Source organism: Euprymna scolopes, chromosome 37 (genome assembly GCF_053919585.1).
Source record: "Euprymna scolopes isolate OS-2025 chromosome 37, ASM5391958v1, whole genome shotgun sequence".
Classification (NCBI taxonomy): domain Eukaryota; kingdom Metazoa; phylum Mollusca; class Cephalopoda; order Sepiida; family Sepiolidae; genus Euprymna; species Euprymna scolopes.
The window spans coordinates 77,651,090-77,673,258 of NC_136518.1; the positions used below are offsets into that span (position 1 = coordinate 77,651,090).

Here is a 22,169-nt window from a genome sequence, read left to right on the forward strand (position 1 = left end):
GAACGTTGAAATTAGTAAAGTCATTCCAACCGATACGAGGACTTGCAAAAATGGCAATGCAAAAAACTGACCCTCCTTGTAGAAAAGTGCCCAGTTGAGGGTGAAGGAATTAATTTTTTTAGCCAATTTTTCGATATTTGTCGCCCGAAGGGTCGAGCTTCAAAACGATACCAATCTTGTGAAAATCCGTCACCACTGTCGAAAGTTTTAGGCAGACATAATAACATACATACATTTAAACAGACAGGTGAGATTTGTATAATAGATGATTTAAAATTTTGCACGATTAAGACTAATATTTTCTTCCAATTTATTAACTGTCGTCTGCTACACACAGCACATTTGTATTGTCATTTGATTGAGCAATTTTTATTCATTGGCTGAGCATGTCATCATATTCCATTGGTTTATATAATGTTATATTGTAGCACTGCCAGGGCATTGCCAAGTGGCCTAGAAATTATTATTATTATTAATTGGATACTTGTACAGGTTAATCAAGACATTAAAAAATGAAAATATCGAAAAAAAAAAAAAAGGTTATATTGCACATATTCATTATGGAACGAAGTTCTCTGAAAAAAATTTCCCTTAATTTCATCAAGTACTTTTTTTTATTTTATTTTTTTTACAGCAAAAAAAAACAATTTGTTATGATATCGAGCAAAAGGTTCGATTTTTAGGAAGAAAAGCTAATAATAAAGATGGGGAGGGAGTATCAGCGCTTTACATGGAGTTATCTCCCTTTGGCATGTTCAACAAATTCCATAATGGCTGACTTCAACGCGCTCTCATAAAAACATGTTTTTCCGCTGTAAAAAAAAAAAAACTACTTGATCAAATTAAATGAAATTTTTTTTCAGAGATCTTCAGTCCAAAACGGATACGTACAATATAACCTTTTTTCGATATTTTCATTTTTGAATGTCTTGATTAAACTGTACAAGTACCATTAATTGTTATCAAAGATACAGTAAATGTGAAAACTGTAATAAGGGGAAAATGTTGTGAATAGAAAAATGTTTTAATAGCAAGAAGAATGTTAATTGTGGAATTTTATCATAAACCAGGCAGGTTTTATAAGTATTTTAATGGTGATGCTTTGACGAACTACAAGCCCTTGTGCCCTCTTGACTTAAATACCCCTGACAAACCCGACAAGCAGCGAAGTTCCATTCCTACACAGTAGATGTAAGAAAGCCTTCTACTCTAAGTTTCTTCCCCAGAGCCGTTAGACTTTGGAATTCCCTTCTGGATTCCTGCTTTCCCAACTGTACTGACATGCAGAAGTTCGAGTATAATGTGAAGTTGCTGCTCAACTCCCTACATAGTATCCCTGCAACTTATTCCCTTGATAATAGCCTGCTACATCAAAGTGACACTGAATGCTACTAAGACTGAGTGTGTGCCAATTAACATTCGCAACAACGACAAAATTAAAACCGTCACAAATAACAAACTCAAATGTGTTGAAGACTACAAGTATCTAGGATCACACATCAGGAACTCTGAGAAAAACTTTAACATTAGAAAGGGCATGGACTAACTGTAACAAAATGGAAAAGATATGGAAATCCAATCTCGCAAATTAAAAATCCAAGTTTTCCGCATACTTTTTGAGCCAATCTTATTCTATGGATCTGAAACTTGGACTCTTTCAACAAAACACACAGCATCGTTTGAATGAATGTTAGACACGTCTTTTGAGAGGGGTACTTAATCTCTCATAGCGAACCCACCCAACTCTAGAAATAATATATGGAGACTTAGCAAGAGTATCAATCTCAGTTTGTAAGAGACGTGTTCAGTTTGCACGTGCCACAGATGAACTTGCTTCATCATTTGTAATGTAGAGGTACTCATCATCATTTGTAATGTAGAAGTACTCATCATCATTTTTACTGCAGAGGTACTCATCATCATTTGTAATGTAGAGGTACTCATCATCATTTGTAATGTAGAGGTACTCATCATCATTTGTAATGTAGAGGTACTCATCATCATTTGTAATGTAGAGGTACTCATCATCATTTGTAATGTAGAGGTACTCATCATCATTTGTAATGTAGAGGTACTCATCATCATTTGTAATGTAGAGGTACTCATCATCATTTTTACTATAGAGGTACTCATCATCATTTGTAATGTAGAGGTACTCATCATCATTTTTACTATAGAGGTACTCATCATCATTTGTAATGTAGAGGTACTCATCATCATTTGTAATGTAGAGGTACTCATCATCATTTGTAATGTAGAGGTACTCATCATCATTTGTAATGTAGAGGTACTCATCATCATTTGTAATGTAGAGGTACTCATCATCATTTTTACTATAGAGGTACTCATCATCATTTGTAATGTAGAGGTACTCATCATCATTTGTAATGTAGAGGTACTCATCATCATTTTTACTATAGAGGTACTCATCATCATTTGTAATGTAGAGGTACTCATCATCATTTTTACTATAGAGGTACTCATCATCATTTGTAATGTAGAGGTACTCATCATCATTTGTAATGTAGAGGTACTCATCATCATTTGTAATGTAGAGGTACTCATCATCATTTGTAATGTAGAGGTACTCATCATCATTTGTAATGTAGAGGTACTCATCATCATTTTTACTATAGAGGTACTCATCATCATTTGTAATGTAGAGGTACTCATCATCATTTTTACTATAGAGGTACTCATCATCATTTGTAATGTAGAGGTACTCATCATCATTTGTAATGTAGAGGTACTCATCATCATTTGTAATGTAGAGGTACTCATCATCATTTGTAATGTAGAGGTACTCATCATCATTTGTAATGTAGAGGTACTCATCATCATTTGTAATGTAGAGGTACTCATCATCATTTGTAATGTAGAGGTACTCATCATCATTTTTACTATAGAGGTACTCATCATCATTTGTAATGTAGAGGTACTCATCATCATTTTTACTATAGAGATACTCATCATCATTTGTAATGTAGAGGTACTCATCATCATTTGTAATGTAGAGGTACTCATCATCATTTGTAATGTAGAGGTACTCATCATCATTTGTAATGTAGAGGTACTCATCATCATTTGTAATGTAGAGGTACTCATCATCATTTGTAATGTAGAGGTACTCATCATCATTTGTAATGTAGAGGTATTCATCATCATTTTTAATGTAGAGGTACTCATCATCATTTGTAATGTAGAAGTACTCATCATCATTTTTAATGTAGAGGTACTCATCATCATTTGTAATGTAGAGATACTCATCATCATTTGTAATGTAGAGGTACTCATCATTTGTAATGTAGAGGTACTCATCATCATTTGTAATGTAGAGGTACTCATCATCATTTGTAATGTAGAGGTACTCATCATCATTTGTAATGTAGAGGTACTCATCATCATTTGTAATGTAGAGGTACTCATCATCATTTGTAATGTAGAGGTACTCATCATCATTTTTACTATAGAGGTACTCATCATCATTTGTAATGTAGAGGTACTCATCATCATTTTTACTATAGAGGTACTCATCATCATTTGTAATGTAGAGGTACTCATCATCATTTGTAATGTAGAGGTACTCATCATCATTTGTAATGTAGAGGTACTCATCATCATTTGTAATGTAGAGGTACTCATCATCATTTTTACTGTAGAGGTACTCATCATCATTTGTAATGTAGAGGTACTCATCATCATTTTTACTATAGAGGTACTCATCATCATTTGTAATGTAGAGGTACTCATCATCATTTTTACTATAGAGGTACTCATCATCATTTGTAATGTAGAGGTACTCATCATCATTTGTAATGTAGAGGTACTCATCATCATTTGTAATGTAGAGGTACTCATCATCATTTGTAATGTAGAGGTACTCATCATCATTTGTAATGTAGAGGTACTCATCATCATTTTTACTATACAGGTACTCATCATCATTTGTAATGTAGAGGTACTCATCATCATTTTTACTATAGAGGTACTCATCATCATTTGTAATGTAGAGGTACTCATCATCATTTGTAATGTAGAGGTACTCATCATCATTTGTAATGTAGAGGTACTCATCATCATTTGTAATGTAGAGGTACTCATCATCATTTTTAATGTAGAGGTACTCATCATCATTTGTAATGTAGAGGTACTCATCATCATTTTTAATGTAGAGGTACTCATCATCATTTGTAATGTAGAGGTACTCATCATCATTTGTAATGTAGAGGTACTCATCATCATTTGTAATGTAGAGGTACTCATCATCATTTGTAATGTAGAGGTACTCATCATCATTTGTAATGTAGAGGTACTCATCATCATTTGTAATGTAGAGGTACTCATCATCATTTGTAATGTAGAGGTACTCATCATCATTTGTAATGTAGAGGTACTCATCATCATTTGTAATGTAGAGGTACTCATCATCATTTGTAATGTAGAGGTACTCATCATCATTTGTAATGTAGAGGTACTCATCATTTGTAATGTAGAGGTACTCATCATCATTTGTAATGTAGAGGTACTCATCATCATTTTTACAGTAGAGGTACTCATCATCATTTGTAATGTAGAGGTACTCATCATCATTTTTCATGTAGAGGTACTCATCATCATTTGTAATGTAGAGGTACTCATCATCATTTTTAATGTAGAGGTACTCATCATAATTTGTAATGTAGAGGTACTCATCATCATTTTTAATGTAGAGGTACTCATCATCATTTTTAATGTAGAGGTACTCATCATCATTTGTAATGTAGAGGTACTCATCATCATTTGTAATGTAGAGGTACTCATCATCATTTGTAATGTAGAGGTACTCATCATCATTTTTAATGTAGAGGTACTCATCATCATTTTCAATGTATAGGTACTCATCATCATTTTAAATGTAGAGGTACTCATCATCATTTGTAATGTAGAGGTACTCATCATCATTTGTAATGTAGAGGTAATCATCATCATTTGTAATGTAGAGGTAATCATCATCATTTGTAATGTAGAGGTACTCATCATCATTTGTAATGTAGAGGTACTCATCATCATTTGTAATGTAGAGGTACTCATCATCATTTGTAATGTAGAGGTATTCATCATCATTTGTAATGTAGAGGTACTCATCATCATTTGTAATGTAGAGGTACTCATCATCATTTGTAATGTAGAGGTATTCATCATCATTTGTAATGTAGAGGTACTCATCATCATTTGTAATGTAGAGGTACTCATCATCATTTGTAATGTAGAGGTACTCATCATCATTTGTAATGTAGAGGTATTCATCATCATTTGTAATGTAGAGGTACTCATCATCATTTGTAATGTAGAGGTACTCATCATCATTTGTAATGTAGAGGTACTCATCATCATTTGTAATGTAGAGGTACTCATCATCATTTTTAATGTAGAGGTACTCATCATCATTTGTAATGTAGAGGTACTCATCATCATTTGTAATGTAGAGGTACTCATCATCATTTGTAATGTAGAGGTACTCATCATCATTTGTAATGTAGAGGTATTCATCATCATTTGTAATGTAGAGGTACTCATCATCATTTGTAATGTAGAGGTACTCATCATCATTTTCAATGTAGAGGTACTCATCATCATTTTTAATGTAGAGGTACTCATCATCATTTGTAATGTAGAGGTACTCATCATCATTTGTAATGTAGAGGTACTCATCATTATTTGTAATGTAGAGGTATTCATCATCATTTGTAATGTAGAGGTACTCATCATCATTTGTAATGTAGAGGTACTCATCATCATTTTTACTGTAGAGGTACTCATCATCATTTGTAATGTAGAGGTACTCATCATCATTTTTAATGTAGAGGTACTAATCATCATTTGTAATGTAGAGGTACTCATCATCATTTGTAATGTAGAGGTACTCATCATCATTTGTAATGTAGAGGTACTCATCATCATTTGTAATGTAGAGGTACTAATCATCATTTGTAATGTAGAGGTATTCATCATCATTTGTAATGTAGAGGTACTCATCATCATTTGTAATGTAGAGGTACTCATCATCATTTTTACTGTAGAGGTACTCATCATCATTTGTAATGTAGAGGTACTCATCATCATTTTTACTGTAGAGGTACTCATCATCATTTGTAATGTAGAGGTACTCATCATCATTTGTAATGTAGAGGTACTCATCATCATTTTTACTGTAGAGGTACTCATCATCATTTGTAATGTAGAGGTACTCATCATCATTTTTACTGTAGAGGTACTCATCATCATTTTTAATGTAGAGGTACTCATCATCTCTTGTAATGTAGAGGTACTCATTATCATTTTTACTGTAGAGGTACTCATCATCATTTGTAATGTAGAGGTACTCATCATCATTTGTAATGTAGAAGTACTCATCATCATTTTTACTGCAGAGGTACTCATCATCATTTGTAATGTAGAGGTACTCATCATCATTTTTACTGTAGAGGTACTCATCATCATTTGTAATGTAGAGGTACTCATCATCATTTGTAATGTAGAGGTACTCATCATCATTTGTAATGTAGAGGTACTCATCATCATTTGTAATGTAGAGGTACTCATCATCATTTGTAATGTAGAGGTACTCATCATCATTTGTAATGTAGAGGTACTCATCATCATTTGTAATGTAGAGGTACTCATCATCATTTGTAATGTAGAGGTACTCATCATCATTTTTAATGTAGAGGTATTCATCATCATTTTGAATGTAGAGGTACTCATCATCATTTGTAATGTAGAGGTACTCATCATCATTTGTAATGTAGAGGTATTCATCATCATTTGTAATGTAGAGGTACTCATCATCATTTTTACTATAGAGGTACTCATCATCATTTGTAATGTAGAGGTACTCATCATCATTTTATATGTAGAGGTACTCATCATCATTTGTAATGTAGAGGTATTCATCATCATTTGTAATGTAGAGGTACTCATCATCATTTGTAATGTAGAGGTACTCATCATCATTTGTAATGTAGAGGTATTCATCATCATTTTTACTGTAGAGGTACTCATCATCATTTGTAATGTAGAGGTACTCATCATCATTTGTAATGTAGAGGTACTCATCATCATTTGTAATGTAGAGGTACTCATCATCATTTGTAATGTAGAGGTACTCATCATCATTTGTAATGTAGAGGTACTCATCATCATTTGTAATGTAGAGGTACTCATCATCATTTGTAATGTAGAGGTACTCATCATCATTTTTAATGTAGAGGTACTCATCATCATTTGTAATGTAGAGGTACTCATCATCATTTGTAATGTAGAGGTACTCATCATCATTTGTAATGTAGAGGTACTCATCATCATTTGTAATGTAGAGGTACTCATCATCATTTGTAATGTAGAGGTACTCATCATCATTTTTAATGTAGAGGTACTCATCATCATTTGTAATGTAGAGGTACTCAACATCATTTGTAATGTAGAGGTACTCATCATCATTTTTAATGTAGAGGTACTCATCATCATTTGTAATGTAGAGGTACTCATCATCATTTTTAATGTAGAGGTACTCATCATCATTTGTAATGTAGAGGTACTCATCATCATTTTTAATGTAGAAGTACTCATCATCATTTGTAATGTAGAGGTACTCAACATCATTTGTAATGTAGAGGTACTCATCATCATTTTTACTGTAGAGGTACTCATCATCATTTTTAATGTAGAGGTACTCATCATCATTTTTAATGTAGAGGTACTCATCATCATTTGTAATGTAGAGGTACTCATCATCATTTTTAATGTAGAGGTACTCATCATCATTTGTAATGTAGAGGTACTCATCATCATTTTTAATGTAGAGGTACTCATCATCATTTGTAATGTAGAGGTACTCATCATCATTTTTAATGTAGAAGTACTCATCATCATTTGTAATGTAGAGGTACTCAACATCATTTGTAATGTAGAGGTACTCATCATCATTTTTACTGTAGAGGTACTCATCATCATTTTTAATGTAGAGGTACTCATCATCATTTGTGATGTAGAGGTACTCAACATCATTTGTAATGTAGAGGTACTCATCATCATTTTTACTGTAGAGGTACTCATCATCATTTGTAATGTAGAGGTACTCATCATCATTTGTAATGTAGAGGTACTCATCATCATTTGTAATGTAGAAGTACTCATCATCATTTGTAATGTTGAGGTACTCAACATCATTTGTAATGTAGAGGTACTCATCATCATTTGTAATGTAGAGGTACTCATCATCATTTTTAATGTAGAAGTACTCATCATCATTTTTAATGTAGAGGTACTCAACATCATTTGTAATGTAGAGGTACTCATCATCATTTGTAATGTAGAGGTACTCATCATCATTTTTAATGTAGAGGTACTCATCATCATTTGTAATGTAGAGGTACTCATCATCATTTGTAATGTAGAGGTACTCAACATCATTTGTAATGTAGAAGTACTCATCATCATTTGTAATGTAGAGGTACTCAACATCATTTGTAATGTAGAGGTACTCATCATCATTTGTAATGTAGAGGTACTCATCATCATTTTTAATGTAGAGGTACTCATCATCATTTGTGATGTAGAGGTACTCAACATCATTTGTAATGTAGAGGTACTCATCATCATTTTTACTGTAGAGGTACTCATCATCATTTGTAATGTAGAGGTACTCATCATCATTTGTAATGTAGAGGTACTCATCATCATTTGTAATGTAGAAGTACTCATCATCATTTGTAATGTAGAGGTACTCAACATCATTTGTAATGTAGAGGTACTCATCATCATTTGTAATGTAGAGGTACTCATCATCATTTTTAATGTAGAAGTACTCATCATCATTTTTAATGTAGAGGTACTCATCATCATTTTTAATGTAGAGGTACTCATCATCATTTGTAATGTAGAGGTACTCATCATCATTTGTAATGTAGAGGTACTCATCATCATTTTTAATGTAGAGGTACTCATCATCATTTGTAATGTAGAGGTACTCATCATCATTTGTAATGTAGAGGTACTCATCATCATTTTTACTGTAGAGGTACTCATCATCATTTGTAATGTAGAGGTACTCATCATCATTTGTAATGTAGAGGTACTCATCATCATTTTTCATGTAGAAGTACTCATCATCATTTTTCATGTAGAGGTACTCATCATCATTTGTAATGTAGAGGTACTCATCATCATTTGTAATGTAGAGGTACTCATCATCATTTTTAATGTAGAGGTACTCATCATCATTTTTAATGTAGAGGTACTCAACATCATTTGTAATGTAGAGGTACTCATCATCATTTGTAATGTAGAAGTACTCATCATCATTTTTAATGTAGAGGTACTCATCATCATTTTTAATGTGGAGGTACTCATCATCATTTGTAATGTAGAGGTACTCATCATCATTTGTAATGTAGAGGTACTCATCATCATTTGTAATGTAGAGGTACTCATCATCATTTGTAATGTAGAGGTACTCATCATCATTTGTAATGTAGAGGTACTCATCATCATTTGTAATGTAGAGGTACTCATCATCATTTGTAATGTAGAGGTACTCATCATCATTTGTAATGTAGAGGTACTCATCATCATTTTTCATGTAGAGGTACTCATCATTATTTTTCATGTAGAGGTATTCATCATCATTTTTACTGTAGAGGTACTCAACATCATTTGTAATGTAGAGGTACTCATCATCATTTGTAATGTAGAGGTACTCATCATCATTTTAACTGTAGAGGTACTCATCATGATTTTTACTGTAGAGGTACTCATCATCATTTGTAATGTAGAGGTACTCATCATCATTTGTAATGTAGAGGTACTCATCATGATTTTTAATGTAGAGGTACTCATCATCATTTTTACTGTAGAGGTACTCATCATCATTTGTAATGTAGAGGTACTCATCATCATTTGTAATGTAGAGGTACTCATCATCCTTTTTACTGTAGAGGTACTCATCATCTCATAAATGATCACAAAGGTTAACTGTTCCAGATACATTTATCTCTAAAGATCTTTTGGGTACTATGACAGATAGGAAATACTGGAAAGGTGTAGTGAGCTCAATCTCGGCTGAGGCCGCAAGATGATGATGATGAAAATGTAATTTAAAAAAAAAGGTAAAGAATTTTAGTTCGTAAATAATAACAAATGAACATGACAAAACATCAGGTGATGATCATGTGTTGATGGCGTAATTACAAAGCGAGATATTTTTTTGATATACACGTATAGTTTAGTCAGTTGGTAGAGAAAATTAGAGAGAGAATCAAGCAGAGGCAAGCTGGTGACCTGTCGTAATGGCTCTGAACCCCAAGGAACCTCTCAGGGCAATGTCAATAGAGTTTAGGACAAGCGGGCAACTTTCCAAGGGGGAAACATTCTAGGAATAAAAATTGCCAAAAATACAATCCAAGACTTCTGGTCGTTTCCTTGGAATGAATCTTCATTTGCAGCGTCCAAGATTCGTCAAAACAAGATCCAAAGGTGGACAAGGTATGTTTCCCCTGTTGGTCAGATGTAAGACCCCACAAAACTGTGTTCTGTCACTTTGTATTGTCCGTGTTTGTCATTTGTTATACGTCCTGTAAAAACATGTTGTACATGCATCAACTAGACGATCACGACATGGAGAAACTAGAGACGATCACAAACACTAAACACTCTCACATACATAAACACTTATATACACCCACAACGAACTGTAGATAAACACAACGAACATTACTAAATGATCAATAGAGACGTTGTCATAAATCTATACATGTTACTCACATTCAATAGACATGTAAATATATGAACACTAAACAACACAAGTAAACGTTATATACACCCTGTCATATAGTAACCCTGACTATATAAGAATAAGCTGCTAGAATTACCTTCCTATTCTTTTTAAGATTACCTTTTTTTCCAACACATTACCATAGGACTACTTTCCTGTGGGCTACAACATAGTTATCTTCAAATCCATTTTCAAAAATACTTGTCATAAACTGCTCTCTTAATTATTCAAATTTTGTTCATTTCCTGCATCATTTTCAATCCTCTTATAATGTTCTTCAATATTCAACTGACAATCTATGCATCTCATTTGTCCTTATCCTCAGATAGCTTTTAACCTTGATAAGTGATTACTCATTAATAAATTTAAAAATAGAATTTCTAATTACACTGTACAAAAATCTTCAGGTTCAAAAAGTTATATGCCACATAGATCTGTTTCCATGTAAAAAAAAATACAGATTTTCGCCAGATCGGTATCATTTTAAAGTTCCAAGCTTCGCCCGACAAATATCAAAAAATTGGCCAAAACCATTAATTTCTTCACCCTAAAATCATCAGTTTTCTACAGGGAGGGGTCAGCAAAAACCATCCTCTCATGACAAGTTCGCTTCTACGCATGCGTCATACGACGTTGGAACATGATTTACTTTAAATATCTGAAAAAGTGACACAATTTTGTTGACATCGTCTTAGCTCAGTTGCTTAGAGCGCGACCTCATTATCTAAAGATTTTGGGTTTGAATCGTGGTGTGAGATGCTTCTTTTTTTTTTCGATTTTTAAAATTTTAATATTGAAGCAGAATTATTTAAGCCATTTTTCACATGTTTTTTTGGGGGGGAGGGGTTATTTTTCAGATTTTTTTAATGTTCGTTTTTCTGTTTCGCATTTTCTTTTTTTGTTTTTCCCATTTCGTTTGCCTTACGTTAGTTTTTTTTTACTTTGCTTATTCTTATGTTTTGATTAACACCCTCCACCCCTGCCCGAGCACACACACCTCCAAACACCCGGGCAACGCCGGGTACCCCCCGCTAGTGTACTATAAATCGTATTTTATTATTATTTGTAATGAATGAAAAACACATAATTGTCAGTTTTTGTGTTGCGTGTCATCCTTCTTTTTTATATTCCAGCAGAAGTCTGCCAAGAAACTACGATTTCATTTTCCTTCAAAACGTTTCTCCATGGAATCTCTCATTATGTTCCTCACTCACATCACTAAGATTCTCCACGAAATCTTTTAAAAGTGACAATTTCACAAAATATCTATATATCAATATGATAACATGTGTTATTTTCTGCATCACGCTTACATCCTGGTCGTTTTATGTACTTCCATTTCTTGTCATAAATAATTTTACCAAGAACTCTTATATATATAATTATACAGAATAGTGAAATACAATAAATCTACTAGTGTGCAAATCCAGTGATTATTGGTCTTACAAAATATTATTGGATGTAATATTTTATATAAGACTTTGAGTGAATTTACCTGCCGAATACCAAGAGCTTCCATTACAGGATTTAGCATACACTTTCGATTTGAAGTTCAATATCCTTTTTTTTGCTGCATCAATATCCAATTTCCCTTATTCCATGTAGCTAAAATGATTTAAAAACTTTAAAAACATTTCATTTAATTTTCTATGTTTATTACATTTAGCAAATTAGGTGCAAACCTTTTATAATATTTGCTAATATTTTTCCTCCGAAGAGATGTATAAACATCGAAAGCTCATGGGTTAAGGAAATATATTTTACTATACTGTATTCTTTGTCTTGCATACAATAAAATTTCTATATTTGAAATTTAACTTTTTCAAATCATAAATTTTAAATTCCTAAATTATGATAGTATATATATATATATATATATCAGGTCACCTGGTGTTTTCCCAGTCATAAAATGCGCTTAAATATACTTTAATTTATGCAGATTTCATATTTGTTATTATATTGTACCCAATATATAATAGTGACTTTTAAAAGTTAAAATAACTTGGGTGCCATTAGCTAGAATTGAAACCAAAACATTTTCTTGTTTTATTATGTAATAATTTCTTTTTTTTTTTTCATTTTAGGCAAAAAACTAGCAGTGAGAAGTTGCCACCACTTCCTCGCCTCCCTTCCCAAAAAACACTCGACGAACTTCCAGCCCTAAAACTACCCGCCCCAAAACTGAAGTGTGAAGACTTTCTCCCTTCACCTTCACAAGTTAGTATTTTGCTGGATTTCTGCTATCTATATATCAGAATGGAGCATTTTTTGTTTGTTGGTTTGTCACGTACATGCTCCAAAACTGCTTGACAAAATTTGATTAAATATGACATGAAGCAACCTTGGCACATCAAGTGTCTCATAGAAAGTAAAAATGTTGATACTATTATTACTGCTATTTTTATTTTTTTTTTACCCCAGCTTTGTTAGATATTTTGTGGATGAATTCCAGCTTTTGTCTGCTAATTCTATTAACTTATTTTACCAAAAGGACATTGAAACTAAAATATAACATTTTGTTTTTCTACGGATTTGAAAAGGTTTAACATTTCCAAATTTTATAATAAACAATGAAACTTATTTTATTACTAGCAAGGAGACATGACATTGTCTGGAATTGAATGAGGATCAACAAATATTCCACCCTCCCAAACTTTTATTGTCATCAAAATCGGTGAAATCAACCATTTTTTAATCAAATTGACTGATTGCCTGCTCTAGTTAGGGACCCCCTCCCCCAGTGTGCCAGGAGGAAGCTTCACATGCCTTCCAGCAGTGATTTAGTCCACAATACATTGTAGTCTACATTGCGCTATAGAGAATCTAGTGTTGATTTTAAAAAATTATCTGTAAATAATAGCTTCACTTAAAGTTTCAAAAGCAAAATTATAGTATCATGGTCCAATTGTGCTCTAAACAAAAACATTTATTTCGAATGCGCTCCTGTCTTATCAAAGAATCAACTGTTGATTTTATGAAATTATTTTTACATAATCACTTGAATTAAAGTTAAACGTACAAAAGTCAAATATCATGGTTCAATTGTGCTTTAAAAAGAACCATTCATTTTTGAACATGCCCATCTTCTAAAAGAATCTACAATTGATTTTATAGTCGATTTTATATCCTGCAGTGATAAAAGTTCTGTACTTGTGAAGTTAGGTTGTATTAAAGTGTTAACTTTGCTCAAAATTGGACTGTCTTTTTTAATAGTTCTTTTGATAATTGATTTTTGATAATTGGTTTTAGATAATTGGTTTTTGATACCTATCAACATAAGAACACTCCCAGACACATTGAGTACCTTGGAATGAAATTTTTTTTTAAATTGGCCTAGCCGTTTCCAAGTCCATAGGGAACAAAGTCATACACACAAAGTTCTATAACAGTAGCGATAGAGATTACAGTTAATGTGGTGTTGCACGTCTATGTATTATATTTTTTTTAACTTTTTCATCCAATTTAAAATTCTGATGCATTTGATTACAATAGAATTAATACAGTAGATATTATTATTAATTAATTATTATAGAATTAATACAGTAGATTATTATTATTAAGCTAATTATTAGCAGTATTGCTTAAGTTTCTAAGCATTAACTTAATTTGTTCAATTATTAAGAAATTGGTTGTTGATTAGAACCCGCTTAATGTTTTTAATTTATCAAAAATTGTTGTCTCACCACTTGGGGAAACAACAACCACAACTATGAAGATGAGGATAACAGTCCACAAAAAACAAATATATGTACACAAATTATGAAGCCTCATCTCAAAGGATTCCAAAAAAACACAAATAAAATAATAATTTTGTGCATTATTTTATTATTGGCTTTGAAATAAGTAATTTGTATATTTTATTTATCTGCTTGCAGACTGTTATCCTCATCTTCATAGTTATTGTTTCACAATTTTTCGGCCAACTATTCCTCTGGCCTCCGTCAGGTGGTTAACCGTGGTGGAATAAGAATGCTGAGTCTCTTAATTGTATCCTCAGTAATTACTGCCTTCTATAGTTATTGTCGTCTCACCATGTTTTTGGTCAACTAATCCTCTGGCCGGTTTTGGGTAGGATTGAAACCGCTACCTTCAGACAATGCTCACCTGGGAACATAGAGATTCAATGCCTCTATCCTCTGCGCCACAAAGTCCAGAGTAATAATTGGCCAAAACGTTGTGAGACAACTATAAAGATGAAGATAAATAAATAAAATAATAATTTTGTGCTGTTTAATAGATTCTTTATTATAGCTATTTTATATCAATAGAAACATTCGCTTACATAAATTAGAATTGACTAGTCCATATTAAATGGTAAAAAAATCTAATAGCTACACAGTTGTACTACAGCAACACTTTCCTGAAGACTTAACATGCATTTTTCTGTGACTAGATCAAATTGTTATGTTAACATCTAAAAAAACACGGCTGCCCCTTTCAAATATAGACAAATTCTAGTCAGTAACACAAAAATACTATGATACCAATATAAAAAGATTAAAAATTCTGGAGCTATCTCCATTAAAACTAGACACCCCATTCACAAAACGTTAAACTGTCTAGGATAATAATTAACACTAAGAAATTATTAGAAATTATTATTACATTTCTGAATTTTTTTAGATGAGAATTGATTACTCATGTTGTTTTGATTTTTTGAACTGCTGTTCTCATCTATTTTGTAAATGTCGATATAACCATTGACCTTCTTCAAGTGTATCTTGTTGAAATCAAGAATATTTCTGTCAGACTCCGAAATCTGCACAGAAATTTCAAACGGAACACTTTATTTAATCCACAGCATGTTCTCATTCCATTAAGCATGATTGAGTATTAGTTCTAAGTAAAATATTATTAGTATTGCCCGTACTGAGAATTAAGCCTTCAACCTTCAAAAGAGTATAACTTGCAACTGAATTTTACCAAGTATTTTGGTCCCCTGATTCAGCGGAGAGAGACCTATGTTTTCAGTGGCATCTGTGCGTCCGTTACTCCGGATGATTGCCAGATAACCGTCCATTAGTTTTTCTTAAAATTTTGTCACAAATTGTATTTTATTAAATAGATGTGCACAGTAAAAAAAACTTCTTTTGCGAAAATTCCCGTTGTGTCTCCAGGGGCTCAAAAGGCCCCAAAATGGCCAAAATGACACATTTTGCCCCATAACTTTTGATCCATCCATTAGATTTTTCTGAAACTTGGCCAAAATATGGAGCCCATTGTTCTTAATGTAAATCCAGTATGAGTAACCCTGGCAAAATTCTGGTTCGCGTCGCCGGGGACTTTTAGGCGGAACCACGTAGGACCCAATTGACTGTCAAGATCGTCTGTCCATCAGGTTTTGTGCCATCTTCATAATTTATTTCATTAACTCCAGGTTCATTCTGCCGCGTTAGATGTCCACCTTATTGTCTGCAGAATTTGAAAGATGACCTGCCCCCTTCTATGTTTACCCAGTTGTATGGTAATAACGATGTTGCTTACTCCAATTTGCTGTCTGATCCAGATGTTTCTTTTTCTTTTATGTAGACTGATACGATCATTGAACACTTTCTAGCAATGCAATATTAAGTTATTTTTTTTTCGCTATTATATATTATAACAGTCATAGAACACTTTCCGTTTAATGTTCAAGATGTTGTCTATTTTGAAAAAGTTTGACCATCGAAAAACATTTGCTATAATGAAAAGATATTGTCTCATCTTTATATATGTACTTAGTAGATGAATGTTCAGTTCTGCATGCGTTCACATAAAAATTTAACGTCTTATATATGAGGTGCCTTAGATACGTTTCCAGACCTTTTTCGCATGTGCACTTTTATTGCTAATACACACATGGAATTCTAGTCTCCTCCGGCGCCAATGCACTTGTTGTACCGTTCCAACAACTTCTGGAAGGCCTCATGAAAGTCCTCTTGTGTAAGCGTGTCAATGACCATCATCACAGCCTCTTTCATCTCCTCAACTGTCTCATAATAACAGCCTTTAAGGTTTTCCTTGAGCTTAGCGAATAACCAAAAGTCACAGCGAGCAAAGTCTGAACTATCGAAAAAGTGAAGAACTGTCTTGATGCCCATCTTGGTCATGACAATGCCTTTCTTTCTGAGCACCCTTGAGACAAACTTTCCACAAATCTCCTGCATCTTCAGCACCTCGCAAATAATTGTGTGTACAGTTCTCACACTGACATCAAACAGTGCACTTATTGTCTCTATAGACACACAACGGTCGTCATCCATGAAATTCTTTATTTGGCCAATCAACTCTGGTGTTCTGACTTCTTTGCTCCTCCCACACCTCTCATCATCCCTAACAGACTCCCTGTCTTTGTTTAATCTCTTATGCCATTCAAAAACTGATGCTCGATTCATGAAAGATGGTCCAAAAACAGTCTGAAGTATTCCATATGTTTCTGTGGCATGTTTTCCGAGTTTAAAACCGAATTTTATTGCATATCGTCCTTCTAAAGTGTTCTCACGTCCAGATTGCATTTTTGCAATTCTCCAGCTGTGATAATCAGGCTTTAGTAGGGTGCATTCCAATTCCTGCTGTAGCTGTTCATTTGAACCTGAAATCATCAAAATAGGTCAGTCATTTCATAAGATGTATAGCAATAACATACTGAATTTTCAAGAACCTCCAGCAATTTTAAATGCCTGTATAAAATAAGTCTGGAAACTTATCGAAGGCACCTCATATATGCTTTTTTTATTTGCAGGTTGACAATGATGTGTTAAATGAACTTCCAGCTGATATTCGTCATCAAATTCAATTGGCTCTGAAGCAGAAACAGATTAATAAAAATAAAAATGAGACAACGACGACAACACCTTTGAAAGCCACTAACCTTGATCAGCCTGGTTGTTCCCATTGGAAGGCACCTAATTCTTCGGATTTTGTAGATGAAAAAATGGATGTCAGAGTTAAAGAATCTGTCAGTTCTACAGTTCATAACATGTCCGATATTGAGAGTGAATTATTACCTAATTTATCACAGGTAAGTAATTGTCAATACTTAAAACCAAATGTAAATATGTATACATATATATATATATATATATATATATATATATATATATATATAGTAAGTTATAAAATATATATGGCAATTAAGCTACACAGAATATATATATATTTCATCCACACTAGGATTCATCAGGCTTATTCATAAGCCTGATGAATCCTAGCGTGGATGAAATGCGGAATATTCTGTGTAGCTTAATTGCCATATATATTTTATAGCATACTACCTAGCTCTACCTACATATTGAGCACTTTTGAAGTAAATACTTGAAGTTTACGCATAAATTTATACTTCCGTATATCAATTTATGTGATCAAATTAAGTAATCATATATATATATATATATATATATATATATATATATATATATAAGCTGAACGTGTGTGTGTGTGTGTGTGTCTGGTCACGAATAGGCTCCTATATGGTTGACTATTTTAAAAAACTGATTACGTATAATGATAGAAGATCTATCGAGGATCAGGAATGGGTATGTTTGATCTGGCAGAACTGTGGTTCATATATATATAAGCTGAACGTGTGTGTGTGTGTGTGTCTGGTCACGAATAGGCTCCTATATGGTTGACTATTTTAAAAAACTGATTACGTATAATGATAGAAGATCTATCGAGGATCAGGAATGGGTATGTTTGATCTGGCAGAACTGTGGTTCATATATATATAAGCTGAACGTGTGTGTGTCTGGTCACGAATAGGCTCCTATATGGTTGACTATTTTAAAAAACTGATTACGTATAATGATAGAAGATCTATCGAGGATCAGGAATGGGTATGTTTGATCTGGCAGAACTGTGGTTCATAAAAATTGTGTGATCTGCGTTTGCGCCTGGCCCCCAAAGTATGGAAATAAAAAATGAAAAAAAAAACGTTTACAAGGATTTTTGATATAGATGTACATAAGAATACTTTCATAAGTATGTTTTAACTTAAATAGGGATGGTATGATAAAATTGTGGGGTCTGCGTTCGCGCCTGTACTCCATATAAATATGGCACAAACTTTAACAAAGACTTTTCATATCTATTTGCGTAAGTATACTTTGATAATTATGTTACAGTTTGAAGAAATATGTTATAATAAAATTATTGGGTGTTCGTTCGTGCTTGAGCTCCATAGGATGTAAATATGGTACAAAGTTTAACAAGGTTTGTTAAAAGGGGTGAAGGTCCACAATAACACCTTAACTTTAATCTTAATTCACGTTAGCTTTTATTTATTTTTTTTACTGTATTATGAAATACGTAAGCAGCACATTGATAAAGATAACTAGAGTAATAAGTCAAACTGAAACAAAGGAAATGAACTACAAATAAAATTAGACTAATAGTGAACAATATTATAAAAGCCATTCTCTCCCACACACAAAAAGCTCTTTGATTTTGTTTTCTACGTATACGACATAATCTGAAAGTAATGGCATTGATTTTCCAAATATTATGGATAAACTTTCTCCTTTGTTTAAGAATCGAGTTAGTTTTCAGAGATTTATGATGTTTTGAATTTGTATTATTTGGATTCTTCAAACTATTGTTCTCATCTTGAGTGTTATGAAATCTTTCTGTTGAACTCGTGAATCGGCATGGAATTTCAAACAGAACCCTTTATTTAACCCCTAGGAGTAGCATGCTCTCATTTAATCAACCATGATTTGGTTCTAAGTAATTTGCAATTGTATTTTGAGTGTCGTCTGCACTGAGGATTGAACTTTCAACCTCTAGAAGAGTGTACAACTTTACAACTGACTTTTACCAAGGACTTTATTCACTATAGAACCTGTTCTTGCAGACGATTAAATAAAGGATTCCTTTCAAAATTTTGTGCAGATTCCTGAATTTGACAGAAAGATTCCCCAAGTTGGACAGAGGTTACCTTGACCAAAACATTGTGAAAATAACACTGAAGATGAGAATAGTAGTTCGAAGCATCCAAATAATATGAATAATTAATCCTCGTCTCTAAAATGGAGAAAGTCAAAGGAATGTGTAGATTCATCGTTACGAAGGCGTATTTATCTTAATTCACTTTCTCGTTTTGTTGCAGGTCGATGAAAACTGTTTAAATGAACTTCCCGAAGATATTCAGCAGGAAATGCGTGCCGCTATGAAACAGAGAGAAATCCGAAAAAAGGATGAAGCACTTGCTTTGTCCACTGCCAAGTGTCTTTCACCCATGAAAATGATGTGCCTCCTTTCTCCAACTAAAGATTCATCTCCAACCAGGGCACGAGGAGCTGGCTCAAAGAGAAAATCCCCACATAAAACAAAGAAGTCACCTGGCAAGAAACGAAGTCCTCATTTCAAAGTACCTCGTGGCCGACCAAGAGCAAGGAGAGGGTTTGGATCCAGAACTGTACTTGATGCTCGAAAGGTAAAAAAAAAAAAATCAGCGGTTCTGAATTTATGATGAAGATTGATTATCTCTGTTCTTTGAATTCTTCAGAAGAATGGTGGAGAGTAGGATTATTCAAAAAAGTTGAGAAATCAACTACGAAGCAGACCTACTATAGAATTTAACACCATATAGGAGCCATTAATTATAAATCTAATATAGTATAAAACTCAAATTGTCTTGCTTGGGCATTGAAATCGTCAATCTGCTTCCACTTTACAAGTTCCGGTTTATGACTTCCAGTTTCAAAAAGTAGGGAATGGGTTGGGTGGGGCATAAATTCCAAGCATTTTAAAAATGCGTAGAAATACTTCAAAACGTGTGGAGTTGGGACTCCTTTTTTTGTTTTTAAGATTTGTTTTGAAAAGGTCTCACTGTTAAACATTAGTTAATTCTTACTTCCTGATATTTTTAAGGCTGTTAACACACACACACACACACACATACACACACACACACACACACAAAAAAAAAAAAAACTAGGGTGGACCTGTACAATGCACACTCCCTCTTTGTATTTGTTTTTTCATCTTTTTTCAATGGATTCCACCCTTCTAATATAAAGGATTTTTCATTTACCATATTTACTTGTGTATAAGTCGAATTTCTGGGAGACGATTTTAAGATTATTTTTTGGGTGTCGACTTATACATAGGCAATGTTTTTGGAAATGTTAAAGAGCGACTCTGCGCTCAATCATAACATAGAAAACGCCATTTTGTTTGCGCACTCAGTATATACCAGTCAGTAATCCTAGTAATTAATCGCACTCCTTCCAAACCCCACTACAGTGTGTTTGTCAGCATGCAAGCAAATGCACGTTTTTTCGGTGGGAGGCTTAATATTAATTGGAATAGCTCTCACAATGTTCATTCTCTAGACATGGCTATAGGCTTAAGTTCAATATGATGTATTCGGTGATATGACATTTTTTTTAGTAGGTTAGAAAATGTAGGGTTTATGATATGTCATTCCTCTCTAAGTTCAATAACTGGTCCCCCCTCGCCAATCTTTCACGAAAAACACCCGTCTAGCTGAATCCACTGTGAAAAATTTCCCCCACTCTATATCTGTGCCTAAATCAAAACGCGGATTCCATGAATAAAGCTTCTTTCTTAGAACTGCACGCCTGTGGAACTCTGTTCCGTCTGCCTGCTTCCCACCGGACTACAACTTGGATGTCTTCAAGTCCAACGTTAACAAATTCCTAATGAACCGCCCCCTTAAGTAAACACTTCATCAAATCTCCACACTAACGTAATGTACTTGCAATAACCCTTATCCCTGAGTGGCTTCCGGGCCTTGATAAGTGGTGATCACTGTGTAAAAAAAAAAGTTTTAACAATTTAATGACACCAAAGCAAAGTAATAACCCTGTTTAAATATTATAAAAACAAACAATGTTGTGAAAAAAAAAAAAAAAATTAACATGATGCAATATGAACGGTCCGGTGTAAACAAAAAAAAAACAAAAAAGAAAAAAAAAATGTGATGAATTAACTAAAAAGTGAATTAGGTCAAATATCAATTCTGCAGTGAAGTTTGTTTTGGTTTATCGTTTAGTCGTAATAATAACTAGTAAAACTAGTAAAGAATGAATTCTTTGTGTAAAAGTAAATGTTTAGTTGGAAGCACTAATAAATAAAGGTCATAGTTAGATTTCACGGTTAGAGTCGTTAAAACCGGAAGTAAAATAAAGCAAGAAGAAAACAATAATAATAATAATAATCGCGTTTTCGGGGGGGGGGGGTCTATTTTATTATGGGAAAAACAGAAAGCATAAATCATTAAAAAAAGATTAAAAAAAAAAAAAAAAAAAAAGAAGAAACAATATAAATGACCTTGTACGATTCCAAACCGGTGTTTCCTCATACTGTTCCTTGTGAGCGCATCCACTGCAGTGTAAATGAGGAGCGGGAAAAGGAG

At 33.3% G+C, this 22,169-nt stretch overlaps 1 protein-coding gene across 1 annotated transcript in view; it reads left to right on the forward strand.

The window, feature by feature from the left end:
* LOC145261229 (translesion synthesis protein REV1-like) overlaps positions 1-22,169 on the forward strand; it is a 113,413-nt gene that overhangs the window by 73,704 nt on the left and 17,540 nt on the right. Inside the window, exons 15-17 of the mRNA XM_080119598.1 lie at positions 12,895-13,027; positions 17,532-17,810; positions 19,896-20,222. Of these exons, the coding sequence (XP_079975724.1) occupies positions 12,895-13,027; positions 17,532-17,810; positions 19,896-20,222 (739 nt within the window). The remainder of the gene's footprint in view (positions 1-12,894; positions 13,028-17,531; positions 17,811-19,895; positions 20,223-22,169) is intronic.